This window comes from Hypomesus transpacificus, chromosome 9, assembly GCF_021917145.1.
Source record: "Hypomesus transpacificus isolate Combined female chromosome 9, fHypTra1, whole genome shotgun sequence".
Lineage (NCBI taxonomy): Eukaryota > Metazoa > Chordata > Actinopteri > Osmeriformes > Osmeridae > Hypomesus > Hypomesus transpacificus.
In genome coordinates this window covers 8,903,389-8,931,385 of record NC_061068.1, presented here as the reverse complement: position 1 = coordinate 8,931,385, position 27,997 = coordinate 8,903,389, and the positions used below count along the sequence as shown (strand labels likewise).

Below are 27,997 nucleotides of genomic sequence, written 5' to 3'. Positions count from 1 at the left end.
AAACTTTTGCTGTTTGCTAATACTTTACTCTTCTACAGGTTTCTGAAAGTGTTTCAAAATTCACCAAACAAGACATTGTCTAAGAAACACTTTTATTCCAAAATATTGTTCAGCTTTGGCCTATGATCGCAGAGCATAGTTTCCCAAATCACCATGAAATGAAGACAATGTACAAAAGTGAAGTATTTGATAAAACTAAGAAATAAGGCTTTGTATTTGGTCCATGATTTGTTATTCCATGTCACCATGTGTAGGTCATCTTCTGTGTGAGAATTCATCCCTCCTTCCTCGTCCGCGCTCTCTCCTTCGCTCCCTTTCTCGCTCTCTTTCTCGTTTCCGATCTCTGTCTCGATCCCTCCCTTGAGTTAGCTGTTTTTTCCGTTGAATGGGAGAGATGGAGCGTGAGGTAGACGACACGCTACGACTGCGTCTGAAAAGGACAGAAGACACAAAAACATTAACATGGGTTTGTTGCCTAGCAACTTGTCTACAATCCAGTATCTGCTGGTATTTACTGGTTCATTTTAACAACGATGAGATGGGACTCCCAGAAGTACCAAGACATACCAGAGATTTGTCATAGATACCTGTCTGTTTGTGGGAGTTACAAGCAGCTATAAACTATCGAGTTCCAAGTAGTTCCGCCTTACCTGCGTCTCGGAGGGGTGATGGAATGAGTCTCTCTTCTTTCATCACTTCGACTCAATTTTGTCTTCCTGTAAGAGTGGAGAAAAGACAGAAAACAGTAAAAATATTTTATCAACATTTTAAGTAACATTCACATTTAATAAAAGAAAGGCATGACAAATACAAAATGTCTTCAGTCATCTATTTTAAACAGGGTTTTCCAAATAAAGTCTACAGGACATACCCATCTCCATTTGTGAGTTTTCGGCATACATTTTTTAGGGCAAGCTGAGACAGCGAAGACTCTTTATTCGGCTGTGCTACAACAGGGGACACTTAAGGAGAAGGCAAGAGAGAGAGAGTCAAGAAAAAGGATGAGAGGTAACCATCAGTCAACAAGTTAGGATCAAACATCAACGTTATTCTATACCAAAAATGATTGGACAAGATGTAAGAATCCTTAGGAAAAGACACCAAAGAAGCTTTGCGTTTTACCTGCTTTGGAGGAAGGAGAGAAGCTTGAGGGGATGTCAAGGGTCGGTGTGCCCACAGCCAACAGTGACACCCCCTCACACAATTTGGCCTTGGCAGCTAGGGCATCTAGGGCCTGTCGACACTCATCCACCTTCTGGAGGAGGCTGGGGAAGGAGACAGGTGGCAGGGAATAGAGCCTCATAATCCGCCCGCAGATCTCCCTGAGGTCCCCCTCTGATGCCCCAAACAACAAGAACCACGGGGGCTGGTCCGGCATTGGAATCTGCAGGTGTGATTTTAAGAAAGGAGCATAATTCACAGATCTATCCGTTTGTAGAATACAAATGTGTAGATGTTAGTGAAAACCATCACTTCTGTTTACCATTGCAGATCTTGGATCTGATGAGATCTTATATGACTGTATTGGTGAGCGTGGTGTGTGCACGAGTAAGTGACAGTCAATTGAATTCTAAGTAAAGTATGTTCAAGACTACCATGTGATTCAGTTGTACAAGTTATGCTTACCTGTAGGGATCTAGCCGACAGGTAGATACAAGCACAGGCTACAGTCTCAGCACTGAACCTTAGAAACACATCTGTCCTCAAACTGTCATTCATGTAGTTCCTGGGGAGAACAAAGAAATGTAAAAATATTTTATTTCCAATATGATATACAACATATTCAGTAAATCTTTCAATATGGAAAACAAAATTGAAACACAAATCAAATCCCAAATTAAAACACAAACCAGGCAGTCTGAACGAGCTTGGTATCCTTCTCACACTCCAGGACCTGGAGGTACATGACAATAATCTGTAACAAGAGCACATCAAATATTGGAGATATCAGTGCATGTGACCTGAAAAGCAGTAGCTGATTTTTTCTTTTTTACACAATCAAACATTAACATGAAGCAAAGGAAATACCTATTCTTTAATTTACATTTTTGAGAAAATGAAGGAGTTTGGTGGAGCTTGCCTTGTGAGGGTGTTTAACATGTACACAGAAGCCCAGCTCCTTCAGCACTCGTCTCTCTGCTTTGATCACCTGGGCCTTCATACTGATGTAGCCAGCATCCAAAGGCATGGGTACCTGAGTCCTCCTGAAGCAAGGAACAACAGACACACATAGTTACACGTTACCGGAACATTTAGTATCTAAAACGGAATCAAAATTTCAAATGTGTCCGCAATCCCTTGTTATGCCCTATATGGAAATTATCATCCAATGTGTTTTGAAACAACTCAACAGACTTGGGTGGAGGGGAAGAGACGACAGAAGTCTACATTGAGTCTTACTTTCCACTTTTTCTGTGTTTTAAATGGTGAAACACATTGAGTACATCTCGAACCCTTCGTGGTTCCTCTTCAATCTTTGAAGCCAAGTGGACACACGCCATAGCAACCATCTAAATAGGGATTAGAAAGAAGACGACAGGTAAAATGTAATGCATAGGGAGATTAAGAGGTCTGACAAAAAGTCACCACAAAACAGAGAAACTGAAGTGTTTGCACATTGTGACGACTGGAGAACTCCGGGGTGTATTATACCTCTGCACAGTGACGGACAAATGACTTGCAATAGTAGAATCTCTGAAAGAGGATTTGACCCGTGGCCATGGCTACCTGTGGGGCATAGCGTTCATCCAACCACAATTAAACCCGCTCTGGCAGCACATCATGAACTTTATCTTGTTAGCTAGGTACAATGTTGGCTAACTACTAGCTAAGCTAGCAAGCAAGCTAATGTTTCAGGCCATGTTTCTCAAACGGAAATGTTTAAAATACTTTTTAAGGAGTGAGTTGGCTACTATGACGTTTCTGTTAGACATCCATCTTGTTACAAGTTATTTCTAGGTGATGAAGGGCCTAATTCACGACATAGTTAGCCACCAACCTGCGGGAGTCTTAGCAGTATCCCTGCGGCCTGGATCATCTCGCATCCCCGTATTCGAAGCTGCTCTTCTGTGTCCGGGGAGAGGCCATGTTCAGCAGACGGACTTTTAAGTAGTCGTTCCGGTGGCAAAAGACAGTTGTCTAAAGTCAGCGTTACTCCCGAGTATACTTTATCTCCTACAAGGATTCCCTCCCCGGGAATTCTCATATCAATTGTCGGTTGCATTTCCACGCAAGACCGAGGCTGTCTATGGCCGCGGCCTAGGCAGTGCTGCCTGCAACAACCCCTTCTCCAATTGGTTGACACGTGTATATACGCGTCACCTTATTGTTCACGACGCCTGTGATTGGGTGCTTTGGACTTTAAATTTTTAAGATTTAAGGCGCACTAGTGTTGTGTTAAATAAATTATTGTTTTTTTCTACATTAGTTGTAATTCTATTATGGATCTTTTTCAGATGACCGTTTCATCATATGTATAATGACTACATTTAATGTATTTTTATATATGTTGTGTACTTATTGTAATGCACTTTATTCTAATATTCAGTATGGGTTGGCAAAAATAATAGCTTTTACAGGTCTATTTGTTTTTCACGTACACACAGTGCAGTAATATTTCTGTCACTCATTGATAGATTAATATAGTAACCAAATCAAAATGATATGATATAATTGAAAACCTTGAAACTTGAAAACTAGGCTAGACATTGAGACTACCTTCTAGACTACCTTCTTAGTTAACACTTTGTTTAAACACAATCATGTATATTCAGTAAATTATGATGTTAATGCTTAGTAGTCAATTCCTTAAAAACGACAATCACTCTACTTACATTACAACAAACAACTATAGTGCTTTCCTATTAATGAAGCAAACTCAATTAGTTCTGATGTTAATCAGTCTAACTTCTGGTATTACAACAAAATGTTAAAGTTTACAATACTGTTAACTTGAACAATGGTCATGATCTTAAAAAGATAACATACCCTACCTCAATGGCCTAAAAACAGCCTGCAATAAATACATTTTCCACTAGATGACACTATGACCAAGCAAGCCAAGTTGGCGAACAGTTGACTTGTACATCAATCTATGACCTTGCCTAGTACTTTGAGTTTTATTTAGCATGTTTGATACTATGCATGTTTTTATATGTTGCTTCAATATGTCTTTTTTTCTCTTTACCCATTGCAAACAATGTCATGCTTGGACCGTGGATCATGCTTGATTGACAAAGCAAAGCAAGACATCCTTCAATCCTCATCTTCCTTTTGTGTTAGACAAATGGAGTCAATGCATGATCCATCCACTATGCTCAGATCTCCACCGTAAAATCTTGTTGCAGAAACCACAGCTTAGTGTGAGCTCATCTTGATCAAGTGGACCTCCATTTTTTGTGCTTTGATATGATCCACTTTACATGTTGTTGTGAGTCAGAGTGGTTTGATGTGGTTAGTTAAAAACTCCATGATAGTACTCTGTTGGTATTAAAGCACTTAAAATGTAGAAAAAAGGCAGATTTATCCCATTCACTCCATTCCTTAATTGCTATAGAATTTTATTGATTGCCCCTCTAAGCTGTCAAAGAGAAAGAAAGAGAAGGATGTACAGTATTATAATATATAGATAGCACCATAAGACTTTGAATATTAACATTGTCTTTGTATTTTACATGAGCAACATATCTGTCCCAGCAGTTCTGGATGACAGAATAGAATGACATGACTTGCAGTCTCTTTAATTTGAAATTAATGTCAAATGAATGGCTTATAGCAGTTTTAGTAAAACACACACTATATTCAATCAGTTATTATTGGTAGAACAACCTGTGTGTGTATGTATTGTACAGCACAACCCATCCCCTCGGCCTGAGTTGTAAACAGGGGAAACACACACTCTAGTGCTGGGGGCCAGGTATGTGAGGCTTGCAGAGAAGGAGCCAGGGGGCAGGTAAAGGGTGGAGGATGCTAGAGGGGAGGAGCTCTGAGTATCACTCTTCTGCCAGCTCAGCCAGTAGCCCCTAAGCCCTTCCTCCCGGCAATGCCATTGGACTTGCACCTTGTCACGGCCCACTGGGATCAGCTGTAGGTCATTCAAGGCAGGACGCACTAAGACAGGCAGGACAGGTAAAAAATCACAATGGGAAATAAAATCGTGACCCTTTAAAGAAAAGCTAAATAAACAGGAAAGGGAATACTGCAAAATGACTAGCAATAGGAACCTGAAAAACTCCAAATATGGGTTCACAAACTATGAACACAATTATTTTACAAAACATTTAAACCAACAAGATGCCCCCTGAACCCCAAACCCACAGACAGAATCGTACTTTCCTGCGTGCAGATCCTGGCAGACATAGCCTTCTCCGTGCCGGTAGAGTACAGGGCACTGACTGTGACCAAGTACTGAGTGCCAGGCTGCAGGCCTGTGAGCAGGGTGGAGTTCATATCTCCACGTAGGCTCACTATCTGCACCTGTCCGCTGGGAATGGCTCCATACTCCACCCTGTACCTCTGGATTCTGCTAGGCTGCAGGGGACCCCAGCTCACACGCACGCGGTCAAGACCAGACTCTGACACCAAGACCACTGCTGGGCTCAACACGTCTGGAGGAGTAAGAGAGGAGGGAAGAACAGGAAGATAACAGAATTGATCAAATAATAATTACTTTGTTTGATGTGTCTTTGCCTGAGATTGAGATTAGGTTTTCCTTCGAATTTTCCAGCTTCAGCTGGACGAAACTCATTCTATTATGCTGAAGTCTTTATACTCTTTCATTTAAAACGTATTTTCAACAAACCTTTATCCAACCCCTTCAATGCTACATTTCTACAGCTCCCTCCCTACCCCCATTATTTTCTCTATCACCTGGCAGGGTGGTGAAGCTGACGGTGAGTGTGTTGAGGTACTCTTGGTTATATTCAGGGGTCAGAAAGGCTGTGTAGGTGGTTTCTGGATGCAAGTTGGTCAGCTCCACCCAGCTGCTGTCCCCTGGGAGGTACTGACTGCTGGCACCGTCCTGGGGGTCTCCACTCTCTGCCTTCCCTACAGTGTACCGGAGATGGTAGTAGCCTGTACTGGTGCCCAGGACAGGGCGCCACTGCAGCACAGCACTACTGGAGGTTAACTGGGTGACTAGAAGTCGCTCAGCACGAATAAGCTCTGAGACAGAAAAATAGACAAAGGGTAAAAGACAGAAAAGGGGTGCAAGGAGATGTACTACTCAGTGGTGGGTGAGAATCACACTTATTCCACAGGCCTTCTGAAAATCACACATCTGTCTAAAAATAGTTTAGTCTGACAGCTCTCTCAGTAGCTATACTAGCTGATGTCTCACCCCAATGCTACTGATACAAATGATCAATTTTTCTACAGATTTATTTCCAGCCAACCAATGTTTGTTTTTTTAACTAGAATTTTTTTAATCCTTGTGAATACAAATACAGATTCTGAACACACACACACCAATTATGGCCTCCCTCAGGTCGTCAGTAATGATGCTGATGTCATCAATGTCTACAAAGTGGAGGTGAGACTCAATTGGCGGGGTCACAGAGTTCCGGAGCACCTGGTAGTTCCCGCGTCCTGTAGAGATAGCCAGCACGACCACACCTTCTCTCCTTAACTCTGCCATTAGTTTGTTTACATTTCCAGGCTGGACTCCATCCGTTAACCACAACAGCACCTTAGAAAGCTTTGTTTCTCCCCCAGCCTTGGTGAGTACTCCCTGGACCTGTCGTAGGGCAGCCTCTGTGTTGGTGTCTCCCTGCAGCTGCCTTGTCCTCAGTAGGGCCCCCTGTAGGTCAGTCTGGGAATTGTAGGCATCCAGGCCAAACTCAAGGTGTGGCTCTGTGCCCACCTGCAGAAGCCCCACCCTTACGTGGCCATACCCCAGAGAAAAGGGCTGGAGAAGCTCAGACAGGAAGTGAAGCAGGCGCAAGAATTCATAGGATGACACACTTCCTGACGAGTCCAACAAGAGCAGGATGTCCCCTTCACAGCAGTTCAAGACTGAGAGAGAGAGAGAGAGAGAGAGAGAGAGAGAGAGAGAGAGAGAGAGAGAGAGAGAGAGAGAGAGAGAGAGAGAGATAGAGAGAGAGAGAAGGAGAGAGAAAGAGAGAAAGAAAAAGACAGAGAGGGGAGTGTCATTCTATAAAGTTTCTCATCTGCAATCACACTTCTGTCTATGGCTGGTGCATGCTATTCACTGGTTCATGTTATTCAGTGGTTCATGCTTTTAAAATGCTATTCACTGTTAAGATTATTAGCTACTTGTGTCACCTATGTGCCTCCCTGTGTGTGTTAAATTGTTCTGTAAATTGTTTTAAGCATATGTGTATTAATCCTGTGTGTCACCTGCGGTAAATTGTTTTGTACATACACGTGCACTACCCCAGGATTTAACCGTGTTTTATAAACCGTTCGAAAGGATAGAAAAACAGGGTCCAAGAGAAAGGGAACAAGGGACATTGTGTATGTGTTTATTACATATTTGTTCTACTCTAATCTTTTTTTATCATGGGCAGCCATTAAACAGCATCCCTGTTTAAAGCTAAACTGGAGTGTTCCATTGCAACTATCTCTTCTCCCATGACCAGTAATAGCAGGTATATAACGCCTGCAGGTGTTTTGCAGGAAGTCTCATGATCTCACTGTACTAGCATGTTTCGTGCCAGGATGCACTGACATGCTCAACTGTACTAACAATCCCAAAATACACTAATCCTAATCTGTACAGAAAAAAATGCAATAACTCCTCATGCTAACTCTACTTCTCATTTCAGTTCACAATATGCAGAAACCATGACCTGTATATTCTCACTTTCTAGCCCTTCTTCCTCTCATTTTCCTCACCAATGCACTCTCAGATATACTTCCAAAGGCTGGAGGGGTAAAAAGTAACCATGGTCCCAAACAATAACATTTCATAAACCGCTAGAAAGGAGTGGAAACATAGGGACCAAGAGAAAGTTAAAGAGGGAAAATGGCAATCAAGAGAAGAGGCAAACAGCTGAAAGGCTGATGTTAATGACTAACACAGACTGATAAAGCAAAATGTAGGTAAGGAGAAAGAAACAGCCTTAACAAAGTTAACCTTTCTGAAGTTGTTTAAGAGAAAAGAAGGGGCGATGTAGATGGAATGTTCCTCGGTTCTCTTTCTGCATTCCAAAGCAGGAAAGGTGGATGAGTGAGAATGGGATAGTGTGCGTGCGTGTGTGTGTGCGAGAGAGAGAGAAATCCCTTTTGGACAGTAGGCCTACCACTTTTTTATGCATGAATCCAAACGGTGAATGTTAATTAGTTGGCTGAATATCACTAAGTTAAGTTTGAGAAAGTTACTAGCCTATTATTACAGCCAGATATAGTTTGGTTTTCAAAGTATTCCTTGCTCCTGCCAGCACAAGAATAACGGCAACACAATGTGATAATGTGTACATACTAAATTATATTAAGTAAGGCAACCATCAAATACATTTGCCTGATATGTTCTGTGCAAAACGCTTTGACGTCAACGAATTTAACAGTAGATATTACAACTTAAATTGGAGGATATAACTCCAATAAGTGTTGTTGAAGACTAGTCTAGACATAGGCCCCTAAGTAAATTAATATGGGTTGGTTATAGGCCAATTAGTCGGACTGTCTTAAACGTTTTCATAAATGTCAGTTGCGTAATTTAGATATTTCCCAGTTGTATTTTCACATCTCCTTAGATTTAGGGTATTTGTAACCTAAAGGCGAATTATTGTAACTAGGTCTTTGAAGACTCACCTGTCTCAGGTCCAGAAACGTGTGCGTTGCTTGGTCGCATCAAAACACCAAGGAACAGGTAGGCAAATCGGATCCACTCCATTACAAAAAGTAAATGGACACAAAAGTGTATATATTGCTCATCCTCATCAGTAGCAATAATTGAGATATTCCAGCGTCCGTGGCACTTAAGTCCATTGCATTCTTCCGTGATATTTTACGTCCCGAAAACAGTCCCAGCGGTTCAGATACAGCCAATATATTTAATTGTCTACTGACCAAACTCTCAGCACAGATACATATATTTAACCCACTATCAGAAAGTCTACGTGAACTATACCACTCTGTAGCTACATTTCGTGGACTACGATCTTGTATGGCACCTGCCTCCTTCGCAATCACTTGAGATCCAATCCTCCTGCTCTCACTGACACGATTATCAGTCGCGACGGATCAAAGGAGTTTACTTTCAACTTCGCAGTAGCCTAGCCTACTTTTTCCTACAAATATGTCCATACCCTATTGTCCTTTCATTTTCCCCAAATTCCTTGACAGCCTCCTCCCCTCGCAAGAGTTTCGGCGTCACTTTAGCTTTTGCTGGAAAGAGAAGTAATATTTTATTTAGTTTTAAATTACACGCACCCCCCCCCCCCCCCCCCCCCCCCCCCCCCCCCCCCCCCACACACACACACACATACATACACACACACGCACACTGTCCGGTACCTAAAGTACCTAACTACTTGTTTTGAATGTGTCTACAGTCTAGTGAAGGTTATGCCCTAGTATATGTAAAGCATTGCAGTAAGAATTGATGATAATCATTCACTAATAATTGATAGGCCTAAACCACATCTGCAAGTCTGCCAAGTGCCAGAGAGGCTACAGCATCTTTAGAGGTACAATTTTTGTTTATTTTTTACAGTGACAGAAGGTCAATGGGGACCTTAGGACATGTCTCAGGAAATGTGTGAATGTGTGTTTGTGATAGAGAGAAGCTATGCTTTATCTTTTCTCTGTATCTTCCTCATCTGCTCTTAATTATTAGTGCTGTCCTTGGGAGACAGAGGAAATTAGACTTTCAGTCAGAGATATAGGAAGGATAGAAAGAGCTGGGGTTTCAGTTATAAAACTGTTCGTAGGATTCTTACTAAAAGTGTACACACGCCCAAAAGCCTAAAATGGCGTACGCCCCACAAAAATCTGATTTATAAAACCGTGCGTACGCATGCCTACAGGGGCAAATCTAGGTTCCCACTTTTGGGGGGGCTAAACCCCTAGATAAAACCTATTATTTTTCCTGTAACCCAGCAAAACTAGGGGGTCTGGGGGTGTGTTCCCCAAGAAGAAATGTTTGAAAATATATTTTTAAATAGTGTCCTCTAGTGGGTTTTAGGAAGAGAAATGAACACATTTACATTCAAAATATATAAAATAAATAAAAATAGGGCTAGATACGCCCATGCACACCTGTAGGCAATGTTTTTTCGGCCATTTTTATCCATAAATGGTCAATGCAAAGCACTCCATGAATGCTAATCCATTATATTAATGGCCCTAGCATATGATTGTTCTTACGTTACGTTCAATCATGGTCAGGAGGGAAAAGAACGAAATGCGCAACTTCTCAGACACTGAGGGACTCATTTATCAAGCTGTTTGCGCCTGTTTACAGGCGTTAATTGTTCATAAAGACTGACTTAACGCGGGCTATGTACAAACAGGGCGCACTTGGGTAAAATCACAGATTGCCTGCCACATGAGCAAGAACAGGCAAGCTGCGCTTTCAACATGCGTTTGTGGGAGGGTCATGGGGAAAGTGGGAGGGTCGTGGGAAAAGTGGGCGTTCCACCCAAAAAGGTGGGAGAGGATACGCGTAAAGTGCGCCTAATTATATATAAAAGCGTATCCGTAAACACGCGTTTCTTTATGCCGGTTTTGTTATGAACAGTAGGCTATTAAAGTTTGGACTGATAACCAAGAGGTAGTGTAACAATTGCACGGGAGCTTACGGCTGAATTTTCAGTTTTTGACATATGTTGATATGCATAGTATTAAAGAAACATATTTAGTTTTTGCATCTAAAGGTAGGATATGTGATGTTATCCTGAAATTTGATTTAAAATTTGAGTTGGATTGTACAAGGTATTTATGGAAAAAATTATCACTCAGTAGGCTATACAAGCGCAAATAACATTGCTGGATGTAATCATCATGATAATGATGAAATGGAGTGAAAAAAACGTGTGTGAGGAAAACAAAATATACAACTATTACGAGTGATCGTTCTTCCCACATTTACCTTCTGCAGTTTGACTACAGTAGGCTACGGTCATCTGCATCGCTAATTCCCATTGTCTCCAAAATGTGCGTAGGCCTACGGATGAGTCAGAGTTTGCGTGTAGGACCGCACATTCTCCCGTCAAGTTTGATTTTTATAAATCACAACCTTTGCGTGGGAAGTGGCGTACGCACATTTTCAGCCCCGTTTTGAACGTACGCAACGTTTATAAATGAGATCCCAGGTCCCTATTTGGCAATTCTTTTCTCACTCAACCCCTAAGCACATGGCGTATCATAGTGTAAAAGAGGGGGTTGATTAGAATGATGTACCTATATTTCACACCTCCATGCTTGACCACACACAGACTTCGCTCCCATCAGAAGCATGAAAGCAATGGTATGCAGGGTACAGTCTCTGACGTGAGGGCTTTCAATAGGCCCGTTAATCGGACAATTGCTATACCATCCATCAATTCCCATTGTGAGTGCACCATAAAAACATTTTTATAATGAGTTTGCAGAACTCGTAGATAGCAGTGCTCACATGGACATTAAAGGCAGCTTGCTGATGAGCTCGCTCTCTCTCCCCCTCTCTCGCTCGTCCTCTGTCTCTCTGCAGTCCTGATTCACTTTTAGATTAACATACTGTCATCCTCCTGGGCACTGCTGTTGGATGGACAAATGAGCAGGGGATTAGTCTCCTGCAGAGGCTCAGTGACACTTGATGGTTTGAGTCACTGTCTCTTGTTTGACAAAGACGTAGAGGATTCAGCTGAGGCTTTGAGGATTATTCAAAAGCATTGTGGTCTTCCATTTTGTTTTATATGACTTTACTGGAAACACCATCTCATCTGCAAATGTTCCCAGATTCAGTTATGCTTTCGGTCATTTTAATTTCCATCAGTTGACACTGGAAACACGTTCTGTCTCATTTCCACGCTGTTAAACTTTCCATATATACAGGATATGCTATCAAATGTCATTGACTGGCACAGCCCTCAAGGACTAATCTGTACAAAACCATGTAAAAGTCAAGGGGAAAACAGCTAATCATTGGTTAGAGGCAATGCTTTTCAAAGGAGTATTGTAGAACGTTGTAGGAGGATAGGGTTGGCAACTTCATTCTTACTTTTCATGGCTTGGCCACCTTTGAGATGGTACCTGTCAGAGCCTGCAAAGTTCTCAAGCCCTCCCCACCCTACTGAAGCTCAGCTATAGATGAAGAGAATGGAAATTCCCACGAAGAAGAAGAGAATGCCTGGACTGTTGATGTGTACAGTGTTGCTGGAATGTTCATGTGGCGTGTGATAGATAAAGAGTCAGTGAATGCTTACAATTATGTTTAAGGCTATAGGTGGTATCCATGGATTTGCACATACAAGGAACAGGATAACCAACATTTGTGGACATCATGCTATGCATGGTAATGCAGTAAGATGTGGGTGACTACAACTATAAAACCTGTTGACAACTGACTGCATAACTGGATTACATTGAAACTGAGCAAGAAAAAGTAGGAAGTGAGTGAGTAAGCAACAGAGAGTCAGTTGTGTGCAAGCAGTAACTTTGGTATTTCAAGAGCTTTGGAATCACCATGCTGACCTGATACAGAGAGGGGTTTTGTATTGGAACATGGAAAATCCTGAAGTGTCACAGTGGAAAGATGACTGGGCACTCCAGTATAGACAAGGCTTCCATTGACAAAATCAAACTACAATGACAATCTATCACACAAACACTAACCATGTTTAAATGTCAAAGGTGTCAGATTATCAGTCTTTTTCTACATCTGGCCTTACTGTAAACACAATAACTATTGTGGAATGGAGACAAGGCATGTTCTATATGGTGCTTCCAGTGACAGTTAACCTTCATGAAAGTAATGGCTGCTCCCTCGGCTGCAGAGAGTCATCTGGGGCAGCCTTCCAGGTATCCACACTCAGTATCAGTGGACTCTTGCACATGCTGTCCTTCTCCTACTAGCTGGTTGATGTGGTTATGAATGTGACAAATGATAAGAAGGCTGCTGGTGCTATGGAGATGTTTAGGCAGCAGGTCTGCCACTGAAGCGTGTTTACTTTTAGCTAGAATTAATCAGTTTTGAACTACATTTATAGTCATAAAAATGAGATAGTTTCCATTGGAAAAATAGCTTAAATTCTACTCCATAGGCCTGTAAAAGCAGAGGTAAAGGGAAGAGTGACAGGGAGTGGGAGAGAGAACCAGAGGGAGGCGGGACTGAGTGGCGTTCCCCTGACGTCATGTAGACCTGTGAAGTCAGCCTAGCAGATGGGTGATCGGCAATGGGGGAAAACAGAGCAGAGGAGGACAGAAAGAATGGAATGCTCTGATGAAATGTATGTGTCACAAAAAACAATGTGGGATTGTAGACATTGTATTTACTGTGACCTTTGATGAAGGGTACAAAGAACAAGAAGTTGACTTTCTGGGTTCTTTTCATAATTAGTTTGCTAGTATACTTTCTTTTCAGAGTCTCTTGTTGTTTTTAAACAGTAGCCACCTACAGTTTGCAGAGAGATAAAAGCAGAATGAACAGACCAATTATTTTGTATATTGAGTGTCCTTTGAGAAGTGAGTGAGAAGTCCTTTTGGAAAGGTCCCTCGTGTGAGTGCAATGTAGTTCACATTATTTTGAGCTAGTTTACTGAAGCATGTAAACTATATATATTGTACTTACATTATTTGCATCTTTCATTACATATACTTTGAAATGTATTTTAATATTGAATAGTAGGACTTAATCCAACCATATTATTACCATCAATCTCAATAAAGATTTCCTGTGTAATTACAAAATATCTTTATTGACCTCGGGAGACAAGGCTGCAACAGGGCAGATTAATTTATTGTAGGTGGGCATTTATCAAAAGCAGTTATCTGGAAAACCTCCCAGAGGGAGTTCTGTGTGGGTGTCAGGGGAGTAGTTAATTTAGTACAAACCATGATCATTAATACATGATGGACTAGCTACTTCCTATTCCTATTTCCCTTTTCAGTGTGCTCTAAACAGGCAGGCTCTCTCTAGATAAAGCAGGCAACTGTTTACTTCCAAAGCTGAATTTCAACTAGGTACAGATGCAGCTGCACATGAATGAATCAAATAAATATCTGTCATTTTCATGCTGAGCACCCTCTAAACCCTATCCTGTTTTCTGCCTTTCTCATACATATAAAAAGTACTTAGTTTGGTCCATCAATATAAACTCTCTCACACACACACACACACACACACACACACACACACACACACACACACACACACACACACACACACACACACACACACACATGCAGTCACACACACACATGCACGTGTGCACACACAGACACAGACAAATACACAATCACAAGCTGCTTAGCAATGTTTTATAAGTCTTGTATAAAATGTAATGAGACAACCATCAGCCACATCACCATCAATAATAAAACGACTCCCAGCCCATCCCTGTCAGTGCCCTGTCTCTCCAAAAAATGAATCGATGAAGGATCAGGAGCTTTCCAATTTCTGCTCACCAAATCTTCTTTAACTGCTTTGTCATGGTGTGCAAAACCTGATGGACGCAAGCAGCCAATCACAAGAAAGAATGACAGACAGTTCACCTACGCCATCCGGTGACCTATGAAGCACAGCCGGAGGTGTGTAAACACTATCAAATTCTGAGCACTGAAGACAACAGGAGAGCAGTTAATTGTGATTAGCCTAAATGCTAATCTTATCTCGATTCTCTGGGTGGTTATTGTGCCTTTGGTAGCTCTGGGTGTTGGTTGTTCTCAACCCAGAGAACCACATAAGGAACACAAAAGCTGGTGTTAACACTCCAGCTCAGTCTGACCTATTTGTTTACTCTCCACCTGAGCCACTGGTCAAGTCATGATGTCAGAGGCCAGGAAATGATGGAATGTATTACAGGGCTGTTGAGCGAGAGACAAACATGGTCCCTGTCCTCTCTCCCTTTCTTTCCCTCCCCTCCCCTTATTGTTTCATGCTGTCTATCTTTCCTCAAGCCCAATTCCCTGGTCAGAGACATCTGTTCAGTTTAAGCTTTCTAGTTCGCACACAGCCATTCTTTCAAAATCGTTCAGGCTGCATTACTGTCGCTGTGCTTCCTCAAGCTGGTTGTTCATGGCGTTCAATAGTTCAGACAGCGTTTCCTTTGTTTCATTCCTCAGAGTCTCATCCCTTCTTTTACATTGGTGAATTGTGCCTGTACATGCAAGAAAGCATTCTTGTTAAGACTCCTCTCAGCAGAAGCCTAAACAAGCCGCAATTAAAACACTTTTACAGACACAGCGACAATGTTCAACAGTACAACGTGTACAAATAAATGACTTGTTGTGGGTTTATATGTAAAAGGTCCAGTATGTAATTTAGTGGTAGTGCATAGGTGTTTTTTCACCTGAATCTGTGTGTCTTCTACTCACGGAGTGTTAAAGTTGTGGGTTGTTTTATGCAACAAGTCCAGTGTAGATACACACATCAAAGGTGTGTATGTGTGTATACGGTAGCTTGTTTCTCCAGATGTGGCCAGGTGTGCGAGGAGGAATTGTGTGTGAGTGTGTGTTTATACACTGTGTATCTGATGACAGCAACCCTGACAGGCCAGCAGCTGTTGATAGATGTGACAAAGTTTCATATGGGCTCTTCTCATCCTTCAACACGCCATTTGTTTCTGTCATCCGTCACTTCCTGTTGTCTTTCCCTCCTGGCCCTCTGCTTCTCCTCAACTTTTTTCTTTCATCTTTTTCGTCTTCTCTGTCTCTCTACCCTGGGGGACTGGAGGATCTAGCTCTACTCATCTGAGTGGCAGGACTTGAGTGTGATAGGCAGAGAGATGAACTGTGTTTATTTATGGCTGTTTGCTACTTGTCTGCTGTGCTGTGTTAGCACAGAAATCCCCAAGGGCTAGATGTGTGTATGTGTGGCTGTGTGTATGCGTTTTTGTAAGTGTGTGTGCTTGTAAACAGATAGGGCTTATTCCTTTGCTATGTTTACCCTGGAGCACATGGCCAGCTCCATGTTGGGTCTACCTGTCTTAGCTCTGCATCGCCTCAGTCAGCTAATCAAGACACCTTCACTCTGGCTGGATTAGCTCTCCATCACGGACAGGACAGCACAAGAGACTAGACTGAGCCACAGGGAAATCTTGCCGAAGTATATGTGTTTGAGAAAAGTGATTCTTTGATGGATAATTTAAAAGTCAAGATGTCCCACTCGTAGTCTCAGCAGCAACAGTTATGTTCCATTACCAATATTGAAATGTTGTCTGTGTAGGTCTGTGATTTATAAGTACATATCACACCCGTGTGATATCACCGTTTTATCTGAAACCAAATTAAGTTGGTTCACTTTCCTGACTAAGGAAGTATGCCTCCTAAATGTATATGCTTTTGGATGCTTACGATTAATGAGCTTTTCTAAATAATGTATTGCTATTTTTAACACATAATCAAACATAGTGTAATTTAGCACAGTATATTTTACATACAATATGTTTCAATGTGTGCTTCTTGCTTGGTGATGGGAGCAGTTCTATCTGTTTTTAGATGTTCTGCTTCACAGAGTTACATTTCCTCATTGAATTTGAAATGGTTTTGACCGCATTGACCCCCTTCAGCTTTCTCTATTCAGGGTTGTACTTTTCAGCCACATCGCTAAATAATAATGTTTCATAGTAGAAACAGCAGAAATGTTTAAACTGTAGGTATTTACCAGTACAATGTGAGATTGTACTCCTGAACATTACAATCGCTGCAGTATTCATACAGCATTCCTTATCAATTAACATTCAAATAATGTGGGACTGTTGACTAAACAAAAGTTAACGGACTATGAAACAACCATATCCACTGCCACTAGAAACAGGATCACATTTTTTCTAAAGATTCCTCTAGACATTGTTGTTGGTTTCTGATTCTCATGTCTTCCTAGCACTCACAGCCTGGCAACATCCTCATTTACGGGGCTCTTCAACAGAGACAGCTCCAAGCCAGAGCCTCAGGTTACACCTGCCCTGGCCTCATCGTGTAGCTTTAACAGTGAGTACCACGTCACAGTCCAGGGATATGGTGGACTTATTTCATTGGATTACAACTAGTAATGTATTAGTAAATACCTCAAAAAGGCCATGGTTGTGGTTCGAGTGAGCTCTTCAACAAAACTTTACAAGCTAGTGTCACTGTCTAACTCTCAGATAGAGTCAATAACATAGATATATAATCCTCTCTATATAAGACCTTCTGTGTGCCACTATGAAATCTAGTTCAAACTTAATTTGACAACTGCAGTGTGTCACCTGCTAGAGTATTAGTAACACTTACTTGGCAAAAAAGACCAAATGGCCATCTCAAGAGCACACGCAGTTACAAACATCCCCGGGAGCAAGATTGAAAAAAGAAAAAGACACAAATGTTATTACATTGTGCAAAAGGGAAAGAGACTTTTACAAAAATGTTTGGTAAAAAAAGAGTGAGTATTAAGAAGAAAATTGAATAAAAGTAATGAAAGGAACGGCAGGAGAAAGGGAGAGAGAAAGACAGAGAGGGATTACACAATGTTGAACTGTGTGACAGCCTTTTTTCTCTCTGGTGGGGGTAATGAGAGAGTGAATGTGGTAGACACGGGGGGGGCGATGTCATTGTGATGACAGGTTAATTTGGGGTCTTGAAATAGAGGAAAGTGGCTGAAAGATTGGCAGGCATCAGAAAAGGAATAAGCAGTAGTCTGTGGACAGCAGAGAGAGAAAAAGCTTACAGCAGGATAAAAACCGAGCAGAGGTTAGAAGGAGAGACAGGATGCTGGATGACTGTGAACAAGAGGACATAGATGCTTCTTTTGCTTGGGGAGTGGGACAGAGAAAGGGTAAAGGGCAAAGATTATTTTCCAATTTTTGAGGGGAGAGAGATAGGTAAGTGATAAGAGAATGTGGGGCTAAGAGATAAAGATGGCAAATACTGCCATAACAGTAATTTTCTGCAGCAGAATATTGGAGATAGGCAGCTGAGAGCATAGTCGGGAGTGGAAAATGGAGTGAGAGAGCATTATGTACACGGCCCCCAGGGCAGACTCATTTTCACTAGAGAGCCTAAGAGAGTGCAGTGAAGAGGAAGGAGAGAGTGATAGAAAGAGGGAAAGGTAGAAAGAGGGGTAGCAAGAAGAAGGGATAGAGAGAGAGAATGGTGCTCTGAAGGACTTTCATAACAATGGTGTTCTAATCATTCTTATTACACTTATTACTTTTGCTATCAATAGAACTTTTAATATCTCAAAAGCAGTGTTCTATTCCTTTTTCAAACCATAGGATAATCACCAAGTACAAGATGTAAATTGTAATTCTTGACAATGTGCACCTGATTATGAATTAAATTGACGTTGCGTGTGATTAGCTGATTATGTCTGTTGGAATTGGTTCAAATCATACTATGATTGTGACATGAGAACACCTGATCGTGTAATCATGAAGTGTGGTTTTCAGCACTGATTTGAGCTCTTTTTATGCTTTAAAGCTCTCTCCCATGAGAGATCTTTTGAGAAAGGGACCTTTGACTTCTATTTATTCTAGCTTTCTTGGATCACTGAGCCCCAGAGATGGCAAAAGTACACCCATCCTTCACTCAAGGAGAAGTACAGATACTCATGTGAGTTGAAGTACAGACTACATTTTTCACTCAATTTAAAGTAAAGAAGTGTGGGCTGTGACATATACTTAAGTACAAATTAACCATTACTACTACCTGTTTCAATGTCACGCTGGTAACTGGACCTTACATCAGATTAATACATGAATAGAAAAAGACACTGTAGACACACAGGGCACTGAATTACATGTATTCATTTAGCAGACGCTTTGAATTAATGTTTCAACCTTTTAAAACTTTTTTTTAAAACCTTTTAAATGTTTCTTTCTTTAACCTTTCGTTAACTTTTTGTTTTAGGCTTCTCTGTTCACCCCTCTCCTCCTCTCGTTGTGTGTGTGAAAAAAACAGATTAAAACTAAAGTAACAAGCCTTGGTTGAAAATGTAAGAAGTAGAAAGTACAGATATTTGTGTAAATAATTTAAGGAGTGAAAGTAAAACGTTTTAGTGACGTGAAATACTGAGGCCTTTTACCTAAGTATAGTAACAAAGTATTTGTACTTTGTAACTTCCCATCTATGCTGAGACCCTGCTATGACCCCTTTGGTACACTTAGCTTTAAATGGCGATGTTGTCCCTCCCCAAGGAGCTCCTTCTGCCCTACAGGTCTGTACCCATCCTTGGCAACAGGGGTGAAAAGCATTATTGGTGGAGTGGGTTTGAGCAAAGCTCATGAGACAAACTTAAATTAATTGGGCCAATTAAAAAGCTTCATCATCCTCAAGGAGATGTCTGCTTCTTTGACAGTGTGTTGTCAGAATGCCTCACCGCCCATCTGATTAACTGAGGTAATTATCCCTCCATGTTCCAAGCCCCAAGCACCAGGAACTTGGCCACATGACACTGAGCAATTTGGGATTTTCTTTTTAATGCAAATGCATCAGTGTAAAGAGCTACTAGTTATTCCCTTGAGGAACTTATTGTCAGCTATTCCAGGGAAGGTAGTGGCACTGTACAAGAATGATGTTTCAACAGGTAGACACACAAAACACACACACATATAAACACACACTTATGTTCATGCATAAACCTTTGTAAAGGGGGGGGGGGGCAGCTGGATGTACTTTTTAATGCATACCAACTCTCAAACAGACGTTCACACGCTCAGAAACACACCTGTTTAAAAGGGGGCGGGGCATGGAATGTTTCGTATACTTGAAGCTGTGCAAACAGGATGATGGAATTGCACACTCCTCCATGTAGAATCAGAGCCTCAGTGAGAAAAGTAAGATGAAGGTGCCTAGCTAAATGAGCTTACCTCTGAGGAGGTGAGGAGGGGGCTGATAGAGATGTCATCCATTTGTGTTGCGATGAGGCTGTGAAGTAATTGGGAAACTGAGAGGAGAAGAGAGTGAAGTGGAGTTGGTGAGGGAGCGAGAGAACAAGAGGAAGAGGGAGAGGCACAGAGGAGAGATGAGGTGAAAAGACTCAGGCAGGAGGTGAAACCACAAATAATTGCGGACACGCTGAGCTCATACACCCTCTCCTAGATGTGTAAAATGAACTGAACACCCACACACCCAGGGTGCCTTGTGTACAAGCACACTGATGTTACCATGTTATATTCTGATGAATTGTCTGTATCACACAGAGGCATACAGCATATTTGTGTCCTGTATGCTTCTTTGAGATGTGGCCAGGGTCATGCAAGTGTGGAGGTGCTGGTCTTTGCAGGAATGAACTGTTTTTAGTCTGGGTTTTATGCAGTAAGCAGTGGAAGAAGACAGCTCCATTATTCAGAATCTCTGCTGCTCTCTACGCCCCAGACAGATGTGGAATAACATATCAGAATTACACACACACACACACGCATACAATTAAACTCTCATGGTGTGGCCTGCCCACATCAGAGACCAATGCATACAGCAAATGTGTATGTTATTCTACCCTCTTTCTCTCCCTTCCTCTCTCCTTCTCTCTCCCTTGCTCTCACTCCCTGTAGATGTTTGAACTGGACATGGGGCCAGGGTAAGTTAATGCTACATGGTGATATGTTTGTAATTTAATCATTGCAAACCTTTCTCCCACCAACCTCACTTTTCATAATGAAGAAATCCTGTTAAATCCCTTAAATGTCAACTATTCCACAGTGTATGGTGTTATTGCTTCATCGTGAATAAGGATCAGATCACACTCACACACACAAGGTCCATACATAATTCCAGTTTGAAAAAATCATTATCATGACCGCTAACGTCTTTCTCCCTCATTTGTGTCGTTTTGTTGCCATGGCAAATACCCAATGACTCCCAGTCGTCATGGTGACTAATCAGTGTGGCATCTGAGGGTAAAGAAGACATTAGAAAATTAATTCAAATATAATATGTATTCTGGTTGTAAAGTCATGGAATTGGATTTATACAAAAGAAGGTAGTCATGTTTGCTAAGCTGTTAATTAAATATTTTAATGCAAGACTGCTTTACTGTTTTAACTGTTGAGTTACCAAGTCAGCCAGTTTAGAACTAATTTCAACAACTTCTTTAAATATTGTCCTACATTGGTCCTCGGTTACTTGAAAGTGAACCATAATAAGTAGAAAGTGATCTCTATTAATAACAAACATCAGTAACATGATCAAAGCACCACTAAATCATACTCCACACATAATTACATCTAAGTGACATAATAACATTTAAACTACTTGTTTTTAAACTGTCTCTAAGCCCAAGCTGACACCTAAAAGTCACCCCAATTAGCCTCTACTATCTGTCAAATGAGTAATTTGAGAAGTGAATCAGCCATAGTAATGGCCAAATCACAGTCCTGGCATTTCAACATCAATTTCCTCTTCCATGGCCTCAATTAAAGAAAATCAACAGCCATCCATCCATGCAAGCCTTGTAATGTGATTAATTAGTGTTAGGTTTGTCATTACAGAGATTTAGTGCAGAAACGCAATATAGATGAAGTACATGAAGTAATCATGAGTCATTTGTTTATGCATATGGGTTTATTTGATCAAGAAATTATAAGCACACACCAGGTAGTGTAGTGGACACAAAATAAAAATGACAAACTAAAGTGCTGCTAATTCTATTCTGCCCCTCAAACACAGGATATAAGATAAGCGACTATAAAGACAGCAAGTCATTACAATTTTCATGTTCACTGAGAGTTGGTGGCAAACTACTAAAAGACTTCAATCTGCAAATACAAATGCAACTTGCCAATGCCTTCTCTACCCTTGCATTTCAGAATGAAATATTATACATTAACAAATTATTCTACATGCTACTTAAGATACACAACAATATCCATTAACATTACAGATAAGAGATACATTCAAAACCACAGACAGTATAAGCTTGTATGCTCAACCAATCTTTTTACTGACTCTTCCTTTAAAGCTGTAAAGCATTTGCTCAGTCAAGTTGTCCTTCTAAGGCTACAGACATCTTAGGCTCTTAGTCTTTTAAAACACTTGACTGGATCACATTTTGTACATTTAAAAACATCTTTGCCAGATCTCAAATCAAACCCTGAGCCCGCACCCTATGCTCTAATGGCAACAATTCTAACTAGCCAATCAGAAGACAATCCAGATCTTCTCAGATGCTAAGGCAGTAAGGCTTCAAACTTCATTTGGAACCAGCCCCTCTCCTGCTGACAGTTCACTTCCTCATATTATCCTCTTTTTGAAAGCGCTTTTTGATCAGACCCAGGCACGGACATTGCCCGCCCAGTCCAGGATTCTCCCACGGTACCAGGCCCGTGTGATTGGTTGAAACAGCAGCAGGAGCCGCAGCCTCCGAAGCAAGCCACAGAAAATGGCCGCCGCCACGACCACCAGCGGTGACATCATCACAAAGCCCAGAATGATGAGGGCAGAGCAGCTGTTATCATCAAGATAATGGCAGATAGGCAATTTGGAGTCTAGAACCTGTTATTATAGAGGGAGACAGTTGTTATGCAACATAGCACCACACAGAGATATCATTCCAGACAGAGAGACTCCATGGATAGTGACACTCATATTCCTATGTTACACAGCATGTAAATGAATTGTTTATGGTAGGCTGAAACAACTGGGCAGGCTTTATCTTTTCTAAACAGGTGGATGGAAGTGAGTTTTGTGTGTGTGTGTGTGAGTGTGTGTGGGTGGTGGTAGTAGTACTACATAGGATCCATGTGGGCAGTGGGGTGTGACAGACTTTTCCCCAGCATCCCTTCACAGTTCAGATAAGAGACAGCCCACAGCTGTCAATAAAACCTCTTAGCTGTCAGTCACCTGAGAGGCCCAGGGAAGATAGTAGGATTGAAATGAAAGGGCTTTCTTCTTGTCCTTTATGATGATGATTAACTAAACTGATCATTTACTCTTTAAATAAAGGGCAATAAGTAGCATCAACCCTAACCCTAAATATACAATACAGACAAACACAATAGATGGTGGCAAATTTGTATCATACCTATGCTTTCCACTCACATTCATATTGTTCCTACTGATGCAGAGAAATATTTGTGGTCAAGTATGTGGCTAAGAACGTTAGCTAAGAGTTAGCTCACCAATATTCAGCTACAAAAATGACAAACGGCAACATTCAAAAAGTAGCAACTGAGTCACATTTCACTGTCCTGCATTCCTGACACAGACACTCAAGGCCCCTGGCAGCATACCAACCAGATGGGAAAGAGGTGAGGAAATACAGTGCAGCGGCCTGTCTAAAGGTTATTTGTGATGTCAAGCCAGCCAAGGACAACAGCTGTAGATCTCAGGAGATGGTTCAGCTTCATTATAGCATTTATTAATGTGTCAGCAGTCTGTTTTATCAATCTGGTCTCAGCGGGGGACTGGAAGAGGACCTTCCCAGAATATAAATTGTGATGCACTGTTACATCTAATCCTTGTCTAGAGTACTTCTTTGAATGGGTGGAAAGATTAGTCAAATCCACCTACATTAGGCAAGCCCAGTGACCATGTATTATTTATATTATATATTTGATTGTTGAATAGTAGATACGCATAAATACATTAATTCAACTTAAGGGTCATCATTCAGTTTCCCATTCAGGGTCAAAAAATCAGGAAATATATTTCCTTCAGGTGTCAGTGTATGGTGAATGCCTACATACAGTCATGGCCAAAAGTATTGGTTGAGACACATTTTATGTTTTGCAAAGTTTACTGGTTCAGTATTTGTATATCTTTTTTCACATGTTTCTATGGCATACTGGAAACAATAATATGCATTTCCTAAGTTTTAAAGGCTTTAATTGGCAAAAACATTCAATACATGCAAAGAGTCCCCCCCCCCCCCCCCCCCCCCCCCCCCCCCCCCCCCCCAATCAATTTGCTCTTATAACCCAATCACAATTACCTGACTAGAACTCGTTCACACTTTCCCATGTGCTGACCACAACAACTGAGGAAGCAAACTTAGCAAACACAAAATGTATGTCACTGCCAACATTTTTGGCCATGACTGTAGCTCTTGTACAGTGAGTTCCAGGAGCCAATGGAAAACTAAAACCAATAACCCCACTCTTAAAACTTAGGGTTGTTCAGAGAACTTTTCCAGGCATATCTTCAACACTTTGTCAAATAAAGTCCCATGAAGAATCAAATAGCATCCCTCAACTGAGAGACATGATAAATGGTCTGTATACTGTATAGTGTGTGAATTAGACTTAATTTTACAGCTTATCAGATGAGAGGAGCATAGTAAGGATAGGAGTTGTACTTAGCTCACCCGTGAGTGACATAAGAAACCAGCGTAGAGGAGCAGAGACGCAGGCAGCAGGACCAGGGTGAACACAGCCAGCAGGAGCAGGACACACATCAGCCCAATGCCCACATTCCACAGAACCAGCCCTGTCCCGAAGGCCAAGCATCCACACCTCCCTCGACGGCTGCCCCATGCACTGCCCTCGCTGTGGGCCATGGGAGGAGTCAACATCTGCACACCCTCCCCCACCCAGAGCTCCTCCTCCTTCTCCTCCTCACTCGACCCTCCTTCATCCAGGTCCACGTCGACTCCACACATCCTGGTAGAGAGAAAAGAGAAAGTAGGAAGAGAGATGGCCGGAAGGGTGAGTTGGAGGAGAGAAAAGGGAGAGAGACATTGTTGGAGGAAGGAGAAAAAATGAAGGGAAGACTATACTGACAGTTTAAGCACTTTGACCATTTACAGTGCAGTTTACATTCTTTGTTTTTCATTTTTACTTGGACCATCCTCTGGTAAAACAAAATGTTCTTCTGGATTAATAAAGTTGAAAATAAATTAAGAAAACAAAAAATCCTTGCTTTTTAAAACAGTTCAATCCTGCATCTGATGTGTCCCCTCTCCTGTCTTCCTACTCCTCCACTCAAGTCTCTGCTGCTTCAGTTGCAGCCAACTCACGCATATGAAGAAACATTTCCTTGTTTTGCTATCTTAAATTATGGATGAATTCAGGGTCGAATGAATGTGTGTCAATGGGCTGTAGAAAGGGGAAGCAGGCAAAACGAGAGAGGAAATACAGCAATAAAGGGATAAATGATACATTTTATTAATTCAAACTGTATTTTGCGTCATTTAAACTGTATCTCTTGAGGCACATTTAGAGTTAATACATCCGAAATGCCGTCCAGTCTTGTTTGTACCCACACCTGCCCGGGCAAGTAGGGGGCACACCCCCTACCCTTTCCCCGCTCCTCGTTCTTGCTTTTTGAATCGATAACATTGATCGATTCTGACTGCCACTGCCAAGACCCTTATTGATCTGTCATTCCCAATTCAATCAGACACCTTTTACCGATCTGGTGCTGACCACCATGCACAAACGCAGGTCCAGTCCGGAATGATGTTAATTACCATAAAGATAGTTTTAAACCACTAATAATAATTAACAGATACTGCACTTATTGGTAATATCTATATAGACCTAATGCTAAAGATGTATTTTACCTTGCAAACACATTTATGCACATTTTTCAATTTGCAACACAACTGCAGACATTTTCGTTTTTATTTTAAATACTATCTTTTTATTTAGGACGAACAGCCAATTAATTTATCATGATTTTTACCTTAAATTCCCTCGACGGTTAAAAGTGTAGTCTACCCACCTTCTCTCGTCTCTCAAAATTGTTGACCTCTGGAACTCTACCTGATGATGCCAGAACCAATCTCTCAAATCCCACGTTTATGAAAGCGAAACAGGAACGAATATTGCCTTGCCTATGTACCTTCGCTACTGTATCATAGCGGTGCGCGCATGCTGAGTGTGTAGACTTTGTGCGTTTGTATGTGTGCGCGCCCCTGAATTTCACCGCGTGCTTTGAGATAATCTAGTCTGCAATGCACACAAATCGCTTGTACTGTCCTGTCCTAGAATAGTGATTTGACACGCTTGCAGTTTGAGAGAGCGAATAGCAATGACTGGATTTGCATGCACATATTTTAATGACTATTGCCATCCACTCCTCAATCGATTAGATGTTTAGAGTTTAACCTCGTTTTACCAGCTTATCCTTCCAACCCCAAACATACTACATTCCTCTCCATTTGACAAATAATTATTGAAACAGTTGATTTAATTAACAAGTGATTAACCTCAGAAAATGTGCTACAGGACCAAGAAGCAGCTCAGCATAGACTACATCACTCCCTGTTTCCCATTGGCAAATTGGTCCACACAGAAAACAAGTTGTGGTGGACAATCCCTTTTAGACTGCTATTTGATCTCCTCCTTTTCACTTCCCCCCCTTTGCAGTATGCTTGCAAGATTGCTCTGCCCATGCATCTCTCTCTCTGTTTCACCAATGACCACTCTGAGATAAGGGGTTGATCGATTTGTTGTTTGTTTCACCAAAGATAGACAGCAACCTTTCCCTTTTCACTTAAGCTCAATTTAATCACCTTGAAGATAGGGAAGGAAAGAGGACTAGAAGACAAGTGAAGGAGAAGAGATGGACTCAAGATAAAGCAGAAGGGGGGGGGGGGTGAGCAAGGCATGAAACAGGATAGGATTTTAATACCTCAAATTTTACATCCTAGGCTTAAGAAATTAATAGTTAATATCCCATGCTTGTTGGAAATTATAATTACAGTTTTAGGAAGATTGAGAAAGAACTGAAGCAAGATAAGTTTGGTAGAAATGTCAATTGGCTGTGTGTAACTGCTCTGTGGAGTCTCCTATACAATCACTGACTTGTGCTGACATCTTCTGTTGTTTTAAGCAATCTCCAACACAGCCACCTTTGTCTCTATTCCTTGTTATTGAATCAAATGTTGACAGCTCAAGCTAACTCCCTCACTGGCAGGCATGCACATACACACACTCATATCAGTGCCCGTGGCCTCCCTGCTCCCTAAAGCAGTAACCCTACTGGGTCTGTGTTGATGTCTACTGATGTCTCCGCAGGGCATTGTGGGGAGCCAGCCACATGAATCGACAGTCAATCTCTCTTTTTCTGTCTGTCTCTGACCCAGCTTAGCCAGGCTTTTAGCTTCAACTCTATTTGTCTTCCATCTAGTTACAGTGTTCTAGTCTGAGGTTGCCATGACAATTCAACACAAAAGTCTTTCCTAAGTGGTTTTGTAGGTCAGGAGTACTTTGTTACAATCAAATGTGTTTAAAGCTTTAATCTTTTGGTACGGAAAAATTATGGTTTACAAATTAGAAGATGTGATAGTGATAGAGATTCTCATTGTGTGTGTATGTACATGTGTGTGATAAGTAAGGATTTTAATGAGCTGCATTTGTGCTGCTACAGAGTAGTTTCGAGCATGATAGTCCGTCTCAAATCACCTGTGTCCATGGTGACAACTGTGCGCAATGAGGAGCTATGAAAAAGATCACAAACATAACAAAAACAGTGGTTATTTAGAGCAAGATGGTTCAGATGACTTACAGACTTACTTACTGAGGACAGTAAACAATGTATCTCCTGATCACATATTACTATGTATGCATAATGATCTTTTTTTTTAAGTATGTTTTAAAACGTATGCTGTGGACACATGCTTATACATATTTTGTTTTTCTGCCTGTGTCCGTATAGTTGTGTAGTCTTCCCTTCCTTGCTATATTCAGGTATCACTTTCGTCCTCCCTAGACATAGAGGGTTGTGAAGAACTTATTTCAGGAATACAAACTGAAACAGTCTGTTGATCCTGCTAAACATTGTGGTATCAAGTGTTAAGTTGTTGAACTTAATAAAGTGAATATATATCTAGTTACTACATCTACATATCTAGTTAAGCAAATAAATTGCAATACACTTTTGAGCCAGCTGAGACCAGCAGAGTCTACCTAATGCCTGTTTTTATACCCAGTGGCAGCTGACCTAGGCTGGCCAATGGCACATTTGTAGAACCTAATCC

At 41.4% G+C, this 27,997-nt stretch overlaps 3 protein-coding genes across 6 annotated transcripts; all 3 read right to left on the bottom strand.

Annotated features, from left to right (window-relative positions):
* Nucleotides 1-75: 75 nt before the first annotated feature.
* Nucleotides 76-3,322, bottom strand: LOC124471652 (cyclin-L1-like). The gene is made up of 10 exons (XM_047026217.1): nucleotides 2,999-3,322; nucleotides 2,653-2,727; nucleotides 2,401-2,510; nucleotides 2,081-2,204; nucleotides 1,851-1,915; nucleotides 1,627-1,726; nucleotides 1,123-1,384; nucleotides 872-962; nucleotides 651-716; nucleotides 76-430 (listed from the first exon to the last, which is right to left on the bottom strand). Exons 1-10 carry the CDS (start codon nucleotides 3,221-3,223, stop codon nucleotides 256-258), a joined length of 1,293 nt encoding a protein of 430 aa, XP_046882173.1. The 5' UTR covers nucleotides 3,224-3,322; the 3' UTR covers nucleotides 76-255.
* A 1,220-nt stretch (nucleotides 3,323-4,542) lies between these two features.
* On the bottom strand, nucleotides 4,543-9,330 carry LOC124470958 (von Willebrand factor A domain-containing protein 1-like). The gene is made up of 5 exons (XM_047025201.1): nucleotides 8,773-9,330; nucleotides 6,466-7,011; nucleotides 5,869-6,162; nucleotides 5,331-5,606; nucleotides 4,543-5,109 (listed from the first exon to the last, which is right to left on the bottom strand). Exons 1-5 carry the CDS (start codon nucleotides 8,852-8,854, stop codon nucleotides 4,805-4,807), a joined length of 1,503 nt encoding a protein of 500 aa, XP_046881157.1. The 5' UTR covers nucleotides 8,855-9,330; the 3' UTR covers nucleotides 4,543-4,804.
* A 12,303-nt stretch (nucleotides 9,331-21,633) lies between these two features.
* Nucleotides 21,634-26,147, bottom strand: LOC124470951 (transmembrane protein 88). 4 transcript variants are annotated; one of them, XM_047025193.1, is made up of 4 exons: nucleotides 25,699-26,147; nucleotides 24,934-25,109; nucleotides 24,380-24,674; nucleotides 21,634-22,569 (listed from the first exon to the last, which is right to left on the bottom strand). In XM_047025193.1, the coding sequence occupies exons 3-4, from the start codon at nucleotides 24,671-24,673 to the stop codon at nucleotides 22,342-22,344; spliced, it is 522 nt and encodes a 173-aa protein (XP_046881149.1). In that variant the 5' UTR covers nucleotide 24,674; nucleotides 24,934-25,109; nucleotides 25,699-26,147; the 3' UTR covers nucleotides 21,634-22,341. The 4 variants fall into 4 exon arrangements, with proteins under 4 accessions (XP_046881149.1, XP_046881150.1, XP_046881148.1 ...); XM_047025194.1 differs by having other exon boundaries at nucleotides 25,738-26,147; XM_047025192.1 differs by lacking the exon at nucleotides 24,934-25,109 and having other exon boundaries at nucleotides 25,699-26,024.
* Between the last annotated feature and the right edge of the window lie 1,850 nt (nucleotides 26,148-27,997).